The sequence below is a fragment of the Coffea eugenioides genome, unplaced genomic scaffold (genome assembly GCF_003713205.1).
Source record: "Coffea eugenioides isolate CCC68of unplaced genomic scaffold, Ceug_1.0 ScVebR1_818;HRSCAF=1559, whole genome shotgun sequence".
Taxonomy (NCBI): domain Eukaryota; kingdom Viridiplantae; phylum Streptophyta; class Magnoliopsida; order Gentianales; family Rubiaceae; genus Coffea; species Coffea eugenioides.
This window is the reverse complement of record NW_020864691.1, coordinates 14179-25668: the sequence shown is the minus strand read 5'-3', so window position 1 is coordinate 25668 and position 11490 is coordinate 14179. Positions and strand designations below refer to the sequence as shown.

The following is an 11490-nucleotide window of genomic DNA, read 5'->3' as shown; positions in this document are numbered from 1 at the left end:
TAATCAAGCTCCTCATCCATCATAGATAGTTTTCTTACTCAAGTCCAAGCCTTAGATCACGAATATTATGTCAAGCAAAGGAAATTCTAAAATCATCAAGTTCCACTCACCTTTTGGTATTTTAGTCACAACTGAAGCTAAACTTATCAGATTGAGGCACATTTTATGGCATTTTGAAGCTAAGACATAGACCTACATTTCTTATTAAGACATCGACACCCAGTTCTTGCATTTTCAAGGTCAAAAGTTGAAATTTCAGAGAAAACAGAAAACTGTCCGTGAAATAGGGCATTTGGGCAGTCAAGGGTATTTTAGTCATTTCACAAGATACAGTACTCTTATTGAGCTGAAATTTTACAGATAGATAGTTAACTCAATTTCCTACAACTTTCATGTTTTGAGCAAGAGCTGATTCGGCCTTTATCATAGACGAATATGCAGGTCAGTTTGGGTCCAAAAATAGGGCAGAATCATAATCTGAAATTGATACACACAAACTGAAATTTTTCGTAGGCAAGTAAAACTAGCATATAAAAGCTCAATATTACACATAACAAAACTATCAATCTAAGGCTAATGCTCAAGCATCAAATAAGAGCAGGAAATTTACCATAAAGCTGAAATTTCCCACATCACCACCTCAAGTCATCATATATCTCATAAAACTACATATTTTGCAACTCCAACCACAAGTATGCTAGTATTAGAAGTAAAAAGGGATTTGTTTAGGAAAGTTACCTAGTAACCTCAAGAAAGGTAAAAACTTAGAGTTTCTTCCTCCAAAATCACTCCACCAACACCTTTAATCCTCATTAGCAAGTAACTTTTATGGAGTAAGTTGAGATTTTAATGGTTGTAACTCAAGATTTGTGGAAGAAATTGAAGATGCAAGATGAAGTTTTTCTCTCTTTTCTCCTCTCAACTGGTTTGGCCAAGTTAGAGAAAGAAATGAAAACAATTTGGTCAAAATTTGATTTTAGAAAAGTTAAATAACCTTGGTCAAAATTCAACTCCCAATAGTTTCACAACACTTGGCTTTTAGGGTTTTGTTCTCATCTCTTTGTTTACCAAAGGTTAATCTATCTAGTTAATTTCTAATTATCTCTTAACACCTTGTAAAATAATATCCCTTAATGCCAAACTTCATCTAGTCGTCAAAATTTTATCACACAAATCGCACTAGCGGGTCCCACGTCCATAACGCACCTCAAACTTAACATGTAATAACTTATACCAAGAAAATGATTTAAAAATGATACTCACTTATAAAAATTTCTGAAAAATTAATATAACAAAATAAAGTAAGGAAAATGCACGCGGAAAAAAATAAAATAAAATAAGAGAAATTTTACGGGTCCTCACAAATATATCACATGATATTCATACTATTCAGATAAAATCAAATAGGTATATATATGGGTTTAAAAAAATGGTTATTCGTACATATGATCAATGAGGGATCAAAAAATTCATTTTGAAAAATGTGAGGGATGAAAAAATTCATTTTGTGAAATGTGAGAAACGAAATAATTTATTTTGTAAAATGTTAGGAACGAAAAAATTTATTTTGTAAAATATAAAGGATTATGAATCAAAATATGTAAATTTTGATTTGATAATTTTGCTTTTAAAAAATGATAATGTGCAAGAAGCCTGGCGGATTCCAACTAAAAACTAGTTGAAAATCTAAATAGGAATCAAATTTGATCAATGTGAATTTATAAAGAATGTAAAATTATATTTTTAAAAGTGAAGGATAAAAAAAATTATTTTATAAAATATGAGAAACGTTTTGAACGAGAAATTAGCCTCTCCCCGGGTCCCACCAACCGTGCCGTTGCACCGCCCTTTTTTTAATACACTGTAGCACTTAATCTAAACATTTTGTTATACACTGGCCGTTTCTGGCCTTTCATAGACTTGACTGCTGGTTTAATCGGATAACTGTGCCCTGCTTCTTTTAATTACTTTGGAAAAGAGAACAAAGAACAAGGGTTCATCGAGAGTGCGTGGGTTGCGAAAGGTGAAATTTCTCCACCAACTCTCTGCAACAACAAGGTAGGTTCTTTCATCTCTCCTTTTTCTCCCTAAATTTCGTCAATTTTCTTGCTCTAATTCCTTTGGCCGAAAATCTCTGCCCAAACTTTTTTGAATTATGGGTGAAATCGCCTTCTTCTTCTTCTGGGATTGTTTGAGTTATTCCTGTAATTACCTCTTCTTGCCCGATTGTAAATTTTCTCTCATTTTCTTCTAATTTTCCCCAATTTTCAGATATTGCAAGTACCTTCTCCTTCTCCCTAATTCCTTTGTCCAAAAATTTCTACCGAAAATTTTGGGTATTATTTGAGTTATGGTGAAATCACCTTCTTCTTTTGGGATTGTTTGAGATATCCGCTCAATTACCTCCTTTCTTTTGGGTTTCTAAAGATGCAAATCCTTTGTTGTTCTATATATGTTGATTTTCTGTAATGGCTATTTTTGTGGTGGAGAAATAAAAAGTCTGTGCGATTTTGATACCTGAATGGATTATGACATTGAAACGAATTAAGTCCCCAAATGGTTTATGTATTCATCTGTGGCAACGTTTCTTTTTCATTTTTTACGGGTTGCAGTGCTGTATTTGACATTGTGTATTAGTTTGGTACAATTTTAGTAGCAAGGGGGTGATTTAATAATTTTTTTGATGGCTTTCATTTGCTCAAGGCTTATAATGGTTCCTGTTTCTGTTTTAATCAATTGTTTCTGCGGATGCACTTGATACGTGTTTCATTACTAAGAGAGAACTAAATTAAAGGCTCAGAGCAGTTGATTATCATGATTTTTCATTTCTGTGAGCATTTATTTCTAAGCTTTTTAACTGAATGTATAGCTTTTGATACTAGTGAGTTTATAAAGTCAATTGGAGTCTTTACGGCATTTTGATGGTTTGAGTTTTCTGCCCTCACTTTTGTCTGTATTGAGTTAGTCTCTTATAATAATTGAGTTCGAATCAATCAATTTTATGAAACAACAACAGAGGTTTTCACTTTGAGAAAAAATCGGAAAGAAAGAAGGGTCCCCGGAAGGTCCTGGTTGTGGTAGGTAAACCTATATAAGTTAGTTAAGTTACCAACATAAAAAGAAAAAAAAACAACTTGGTTTCTTTTCTGCCCAAAGTGCATGATAAGTAGATTTGGTATTATATTCTGTGTTGGGAAGTTAACCAACTAATGGAATTTCATGTCTACTACAATTTGCTTTGCATTGCCTGCCTAAAATTTTGATGACTTTCTGATCCTATTTTGCGTCTCTAGACCTGGATACTAATGACTATTATCTTAGTTAATTTCCAGATGATACCTTAAAAGAAATGACTAGCTTTTTTTTTTGTGGATGCTAATCCTCAATTTTCTTTTCCTTAATGATGTAAAAAATTGGAATTTGTTACCCCATTTACTTTATTTTTTGTGTTCAGACTTCAGAGTTCAGCTATCCTTCTCATCTTCCATTTTTTTTTCTACTTTTCTTCACAAACCAAACTTCAGAGATCGTATATCCTTCTTCTGTTACATTTTTTCCTGGTTTTCTTCACTCCTTACTCAAATATCTTCTCCTATTCTCTGTTTTGCATATTTTTCTCTTATGATTTTTTCTTAAATATCTAAGTAATTAAGAAACTTGGGTTTTCATTGTTGTTCTTCTTTACAGTATTGAAGAAGCAGTCTGTGCATCTATGGCTCTGTTAGATTGAGATCTGATCTCATATATTTCCAATTTCGTTGTAGATTAGGATTTTCCCTAATTATATGATTTTGTTATGTGTTCTTCAATTTTTGTAGTAACAGATTCAGGTAGTTATTCTTTCATTATTTTGTTTTATGCTTCTATATTTCTTTTGCTATTTATTTCCAATCTATTTAGGTTTAATTTTTTCCCCATTATTTACTTTGCCAAATTTGTTTCTTAGGAGCTTTGAGCGTCTTCTGTTTGTCATGGGATGAGTTTGTATCTGCTATTGCTACAAGGTATAATCCTTTTTTTCCTTGCTCATATTGATTAATTTTCAGTTTTGGTTTTCAAGTTTTTATTTATTAAATTTTTTCCCCTCCAATAAACTGCAGTTTCTTTCGTCTCGTGCCATCAACATAATAAAAAACTTGAGGTATTGGGTTTTGTGCTATATTTAGTTGCTTAAATTTTACTTTTTTGCTGTTACAAATCATTTAGTTGTTTTTTTTTTTTTTGCTTTTTGTTGAGGTTACTTTCATGTAATATTGTCAATTTTAAGTTGTTTCTTTTCTTGCACACACGTTAGATCTACATGTGTAAATCATTTTGCATTGCATAGTTTTTGTTCTACTTAATGTGTCTAAGAATATTTTGGGGTATTTTCTGCACGTGGATATAAATATTTCCTTTGGTCAAAATCATCCTAAGATTTACCAAATCTGTTCACCTCCTTAACAAGCCTACTTGGTTTTGGGTACAAGTCCTGGTCTCAATTAGTTTAGCCTTGCTTGGTTGAAGTTCAATGTCATTGCAGTTTCATTTTATGGCACAGTGCTTCCATGTTTTTGGTGTCCCAGAGTCACTTTTTACTTTGTGTGCTGAGGGTATTTCTTTTTCTCCAATTTATAAGTGTTTGATTGAATTCAATGTGGTGGAAAAACTACTAGATGCCTGATGAGAAAGTGAAAGATAGGTATGTCATGTTAATTTGCTGGAAACATATTGCTCTGTTATTTCATGGAATTGTCATTTTGAGGATATATATGTGTGGCTTAAAGATAGGGAATATCTAAAAGGTACATGACAACTTAAATGACCATATCCTGGATCAAATTTTGGCTCCAAAAACAATAATTTTATGTCTTTCCAGTACTTATGAAGTTTATAATATATAATGAGAATAAACCATAAAAGGAATGAGCTTTAGTTGATGAAAACTCAAACAAGGAGTGGTATGAGTGCTTTCCCGTTTACTTGACCTGATAGTTTTGTATATATAGGTTAGGCACACACATTTTAAATCCCCCCTTCCCTCTTTCTGCTTCTTAAATGTCATTCCTCTCCTGCTTGAAAACAAAATTAAAAATGGAGGTTTTATAACTAGATGAGAAATTGTCTTGAGCATGCATTCAAAAAGACAATTGCCTTTAAGGAATTGGAAAAATTTTTCAACTTTCCAACAATGAAGTTCCCTCCTTTTTTTTCCACACATTTGGCATTATGATGTTATCCTTGCATTTTGATTTTTGACTTAACAACCTTGCAAATGCTTTCTAGAGCATTTCATGCCAACCGGTTTGTCCATTGGTTTAGTTTTTTGGGTTGTTTTTATTCATCATCTCCTGGACAGTAATTTTGTTAGCAGCAAGATCATATTCTTACATTCTAAGGTAACTTTTTAGAGAATGAATTTCTGACTATTTCTTTTAGGGAAAATCGTTCAAAACGTCCCTCACATTTTGTAAAATGACTTTTTTCATTTCTTACTTTTAGAAGTGTATTTTTACGTCACTTAAAAATTCACATTGGTCAAATTTGGTTCTTATCTAGATTTCTGACTAGTTTTTGGCTGGAATTCAACACATGCTGCATGTGATAATTTTTAAAGGGTAAAATTGTCAAATCAAAATTTATATAATTTATTTATAGTCCCTTACATTTTACAAAATGAATTGTTTGGTCCCTTCCAATTCACAAAATAAATTTTTTCATCGCTCACATTTCACAAAATGAATTTTTTCATCTCTTATTGATCATGTGTACGAATGGTTTTTTTTTTTTTGTTTTAAATTCATGTATACATCTATTTGATTTCATCTGAATAGTACAAATAACATGTAATATATCTCTATTTGATTTCACCTAAATAGACTAATTGTAGTTGTACATATGTTATTCAATCGATATATATATGGATTTAAATCTAATAATTTTATTTTAAACCTATATATATATATATATGATTTCACCATGTGAATCTATTCAATGTTTGTAGCCTTTTCTATTTTGGTAATAATTCATTTATTGAGTTGTTTAATAAGACCATCTAATTAATCGTTGTTAATTCGAATTCTATAGTCATGCTAACAAATTGCAGTTTAAATCTGAAATTTTACTCGCTACCTTTAACACCAACAGTTGAATTTCTTGCCTTATGAGTATCTTAAAATTTGAAAGTGTCAATTATTTACTTCTTTTTGTCATACTTTTCCTTTGTTTATTTTTTGTCTAAATTTAATTCAATATAAACACTTGATAATGTTTAGAATTAAATGTCTTTTTTTGTTTTCAATTTTCGAGTAAAAGGAATGACCATAAGTGAAAAATTAACAATTTTTTAAACCCCTGTATATATCTATTTTAATTTCACCTGAACAGTACGTTCAGGCAAAATCAAATAAAGATATATTACATGCTATTCGTATTGTTCAGATGAGATCAAATAGATATATACATTAGTTTAAAAAAAGGTTATTCATACACATGAACAATGTGAGATAAAATTTATTTTGTAAAATATGAGGGATGAAAAAATTCATTTTGTAAAATGTGAGGGACGAAACAATTCATTTTGTGAAATGTGAGGGACAAAAAAATTCATTTTGTGAAATGTGAGAGATTGTGGATTGGATTATGTAAATTTTGATTTGATAATTTTGTCCTTAAAAAATGATCATGTGCAAGACACATGGTGGATTTCGACAAAAAATTAGTCGGAAACCTAGATAGGGATCAAATTTGACCAATGTGAATTTGTAAGGGACGTAAAAATACATTTTTAAAAGTGAGGGATGAAAAAAGTCATTTTGCAAAATGTGAGGGACATTTTGAACGATTTTCCCTTTCTTGTATGGCTATGCAAGTTTTGAAAATGATCACCATAATGAACATTTTCTAATTTCATCATTGGTAATGACAGATTATTTAACTTGTAGACCCCTAAATTGGAATTGGATCCCACTATTTTCTCACATGCTGTCATTTCTGAAGTTAAGCCATATTTGCAATCGAAAAGTACATGTGCTTTATTTTTCTAAAAAACTAAAGCCATACTCCCATCTAATTTGTGATATTTTCAATGCTCAGGACATGTAAATGTTGAGACTTCTTATGTTTGCTTGCCTTTGTAGGAGTGCTATGAGGAGTTGATGAAGTTCACGCTTGAAACTGATCCAAAAATTAAAGATATATATTAAAAACTTTGTGAAAGGCTTTTGCGCTTCAGATTCTTTGTTGGAGAATTCTATAGGTAATTTATAAATCTACTATGTTCATTCATTTCACTTTTTCTTCTATTGATCTTCTTTGATATTTCGGACATCAAATAATGTAAATGAACTTGGAAAGGCTGCTACTGCATTAGCATAAAAGAAACTTGAGTGAATACAAAATATAATTTAATAAATTCGAACAAGATCTGTTCCATAAACAAAAGATCCTATTCTTCAAAAACCTGTAACCACTGAAAAGTATCAAATATTCTGAATTAAATATCAGATTTGTTCTGTTTTTGGTAACACGTTTTTGCTGCAGTTTCCTATTTTGATATTAATTACGTCTCCCATCCATATTTAGTAGAAGGGGTTTTTGAATACCTGACAAATGACTATGCTCGTTTCAGCAAAAACATTTATACTTCAAACTTGAAATGTGGAATATTGGGTGTGTTTGAATATCATATTATTTGCAAAAAATTATTTCCTTGCTTCACAAACACATTTTTCAATCAACCTTCTTTATCTTCCCAATCACCTTTTATCTCACATACATCACATCATAAAAAGTGCTAAAGTAAATATTTCAAATATCCTCCTATGCAGACACAGTCAATATCTTCATCTTATTCTGCTTTATATTTCACGTTGACTTCTGCTCTCTACTTGTATGTTTTTCAGTGATCCAGCTACTGCAAAACATACCATAAGACCTGGGATAATGGACATGGAGGTTTGTTAACTCTAATTGGAAGAGTCATTATCATATACCTAATCCTCTATGAGTAGTAATTTTTGAAAAAGAGAGTGTGTGTGTGTCATGAAACCTTTTTATCCCTTTTACCATTTGCATGTTGGTTTTGTTACAATTGTTGTACATATTATTAACTATGATAAATTAACTGATTTTTACCTGCCATTAGCAAAATCCCTCAATGAGAAAGGAGAATGACTGAAATTGTGAATACATTTGTTTGCTAAACTTTAGGCATTTGTGGGATGTTATGGGAACGCTTACTAGCAGAGTTTTGGAGTTTGTAGCGTTTGTCATTGGTGTTGGTGGCTGTCAATGTGGTTTGTTTGGTTACTTCGAGTAGTTTCTGTGAAGGGATTTGGCTGGAGAAAATTGTTTCTTTTCGGATTAGTGATTGACTAAAGCCTCAGTTCACTCTTAAATGAAATGTGATTAGGAAGTAATGGTGTTGTCAAATAAACTGCAGGGTTTTGTTGTCTAGAACATAATGAATAGTCAGGATATTCAGTTCATGATATATTTTTATTATTTAGTTGCATGAATTTTGCTTGCTGTCAGAAACCATATGTAGTAATCTTCTGGATGGACTTAGGTTGAATAAAGCTTTTTTTTAGCGGGGGAATAAGTTGTTTATTCTTTTCTTTCCAATTGTTTTTAATTTCTTATGATTGTAGTATGCCTGAAACCTCTAGGATCCTAAACCTCTAGGACAGTTTAGGACAGTTTCAACTGAAGGATTTTGCTTTTGTCATTGGTTTTTACAAGAGATCTATTTAACTGTAACATGGATCTGTCTAAGATGAGCAGCAAGGCAATTTTTTCTGATACATAGTTCTTAGATAGTGAATTTTAGACATATGACTAATGTTATAAGAATAAATGATGTTTGTCTTACTTTGTCAGACGTTAATCAATTGCATCAGAAATGTTTCCTTGAGAGATGTTCACTTGAAGTTATAAATTTTGAGCTGAATTTGTCTATAGATTTCTGGACTTTTATGAGTTTATAAGCTTTGAAAACGGCGATGCAAAAGTAGAACTTCAAGTGAGAAATAGGTAATGGATATTGACTCTTGAAAAGAAAAAGGAAAAAAAGCAACTGACTGCTGTATTGGATTACTCATTAAAGACTTTTGTTTCCAGTTATTCTGCTTCTTGGTACTGCAGACTTTGTAACCTTTTTAAAATACTGTGTATTACCAAATTATATATGCATGATATCAAATATCATTACTACTGCACGATTATATAAAGATAACATTTTAAAAAAAAATAACAATTGCACAGGTACTAGGTGCACGTGCCTTGCATGGGATGTTTTTCTAGTGATAGAAAACATATAGTTTCTGGTGATTTCTGTTGCACCAGAAAACCCTAATCCTATCTCTTGCACAGCCACTAGCCCAAGGAACCCCAAAAAGGAGAAGGTGGGTGGTGGAGAAAAGGGAAAAAAAGAAAAAGAAAAAAAAAAGAAAAAGAGAGAACAGATGGAAGACCCCCAAGCCAACGGCGACCACAATCACAACCACATTCCTAAGAAACTCAAGTTGTCTTCTCCATCCTCATTCATATCTGACTCTGAAATACGGCAAGAGTTTGCCCACCACCAGCTGGGTATTGCTCGAATTAACAATGGTTCCTTTGGCAGCTGTCCAGCCTCCATCATCGCTGCTCAGAAGCGGTGGCAGCTCCGGTTCCTACAGCAACCCGACGACTTCTTCTTCAACCACCTCCAAAACGGCATCCTCCGCTCCCGCACCCTCATCACGTCCCTCATAAATGCTGACCACGTTGATGAGGTCTCCATCGTTGACAATGCCACCACTGCAGCTGCCATTGTCCTTCAACATGTTGGTTGGGCCTTTGCCGAGGGCCGCTTTCAGAAGGGTGATGCCGTTGTCATGCTCCACTGCGCCTTTCAGGCTGTCAAGAAGTCCATCGAGGCTTATGTCACCCGCGCCGGTGGCTCCGTCATTGTGGTCCAGCTTCCCTTTCCCATCCATTCTGACCAGGAAATCATTGCCGAGTTTCGCAAAGGCTTGGCCATGGGTAAGGCCCACGGTAGGAAAGTTAGGCTTGCCATTATTGATCACATTACGTCAATGCCCTGTGTCGTCATTCCCGTACGTGAATTGGTTCAGATTTGCCGAGAAGAAGGTGTGGAGCAGGTGTTTGTGGATGCTGCCCATGCCATTGGCAGCGTTCATGTTGATGTTAAAGAAATTGGGGCTGATTTTTATGTCAGCAACTTGCACAAGTGGTTCTTTTGTCCGCCCTCCGTTGCTTTCTTGTACTGTAGAAAGTCCCCTATAGCCCTTGATTTGCACCATCCTGTAGTCTCCCATGAATATGGGAATGGCTTGGCAATAGAGAGTGCCTGGATTGGCACGCGAGACTACAGTTCTCAGCTGGTCGTTCCAGATGTCTTAGATTTCGTCAATAGATTTGAAGGTGGTATTGCTGGCATTAGAAAAAGGAACCATGATGCCGTTGTAAGAATGGGGGAATTGTTGGCCAGAGCGTGGGGCACTCATCTTGGATCTCCTCCTGAGATGTGTCCCAGCATGGCCATGGTTGGTTTGCCTTCGAGTTTGAGGATTTCAAGTGATGATGATGCATTAAAGTTGAGGACTCATTTGCGGGACCATTTTGAAGTAGAGGTCCCTATTTATTACCAGGCCCTGAAAGACGGGGAGATTGGAGGGGACAACTGGGATGGTAGAGTAGCTGGATATGCCCGTATTTCTCATCAAGTTTACAACACCGTGGATGATTATCTCAAGTTGAGAGATGCCATTAACCAGCTTGTCAAAGATGGAGTCACGTGCAGCGACCTGCCTTAAGAATGAAGAGGTCTGTATCATGGGCATTTGTTGTTGTTCTTAGTCTCTGTCTGCCTGGACATCTGCTTGTCCAATAAACGTTGAAGAGCTGAGGCCATGATCCTTCCAAGCGCTTAGTAAAAAGTGATCTGATTAGTGACTGGCAATAGTTGGGGTATATTTTGATTTTTATCCTGGTGTTAAATTTTAGCAATAACTTTTGATAACTTTATTATCAAGTCTATAATTCCATCTCTCTTAAATTTCACTCTACACGTTTCCTTCCATATGAGGTAGAGTCAGCTAATCCTGCTGAAATAACTCTGCTTCTTTAAATATGATGCCATGGGGTTTTACAATTGTATGGCCTGCCTAAGTTTGAAAGCTGTGGAGTATTCACTTCTCGTTTTGAGAACACTAAATTTCTGCACGATATTATTCACTCTTTATTAGTAAAAGTCTTGCAAATAGAAGTTGTGAAACCGATTTGACGTCTTTAGGTATCTGATGTGGTTGAAAATGATGAGCCCCTTGCCTCCCTCGTCTTCTTGGGGTGTGGTTATCATGAGAACATGTTTTTCTTCTTGTACTCTGTCTAAAAATGAATAAATAATCAGTGGAAGGAAAGTAACGAGTGCATATGTGTGCGGGTTAATATGTCAATTCCAATGAATTATGTACACAAACAATTTGATTCTTGATTTATGTAAAA

General features: G+C 34.0%; 1 protein-coding gene across 7 annotated transcripts; it reads left to right on the top strand.

Moving 5' to 3' along the window:
* The first annotated feature begins 1910 nt into the window (after positions 1–1910).
* LOC113758997 (L-cysteine desulfhydrase-like) lies at positions 1911–11200 on the top strand. 7 transcript variants are annotated; one of them, XM_027301631.1, is made up of 6 exons: positions 1911–2058; positions 3947–4004; positions 4101–4141; positions 7119–7237; positions 7884–7935; positions 9352–11200. In XM_027301631.1, the coding sequence occupies exon 6, from the start codon at positions 9444–9446 to the stop codon at positions 10797–10799; it is 1356 nt and encodes a 451-aa protein (XP_027157432.1). In that variant the 5' UTR covers positions 1911–2058; positions 3947–4004; positions 4101–4141; positions 7119–7237; positions 7884–7935; positions 9352–9443; the 3' UTR covers positions 10800–11200. The 7 variants fall into 7 exon arrangements, with proteins under 7 accessions (XP_027157432.1, XP_027157431.1, XP_027157434.1 ...); XM_027301630.1 differs by having other exon boundaries at positions 9244–11200; XM_027301633.1 differs by lacking the exon at positions 4101–4141 and having other exon boundaries at positions 9244–11200.
* Positions 11201–11490: the final 290 nt, after the last annotated feature.

Coding starts and splice junctions, on each gene's coding strand:
- LOC113758997 (XM_027301633.1), top strand. CDS start 9,444: ATGGAAGACCCCCAAGCCAACGGCGACCACAATCACAACCACATTCCT.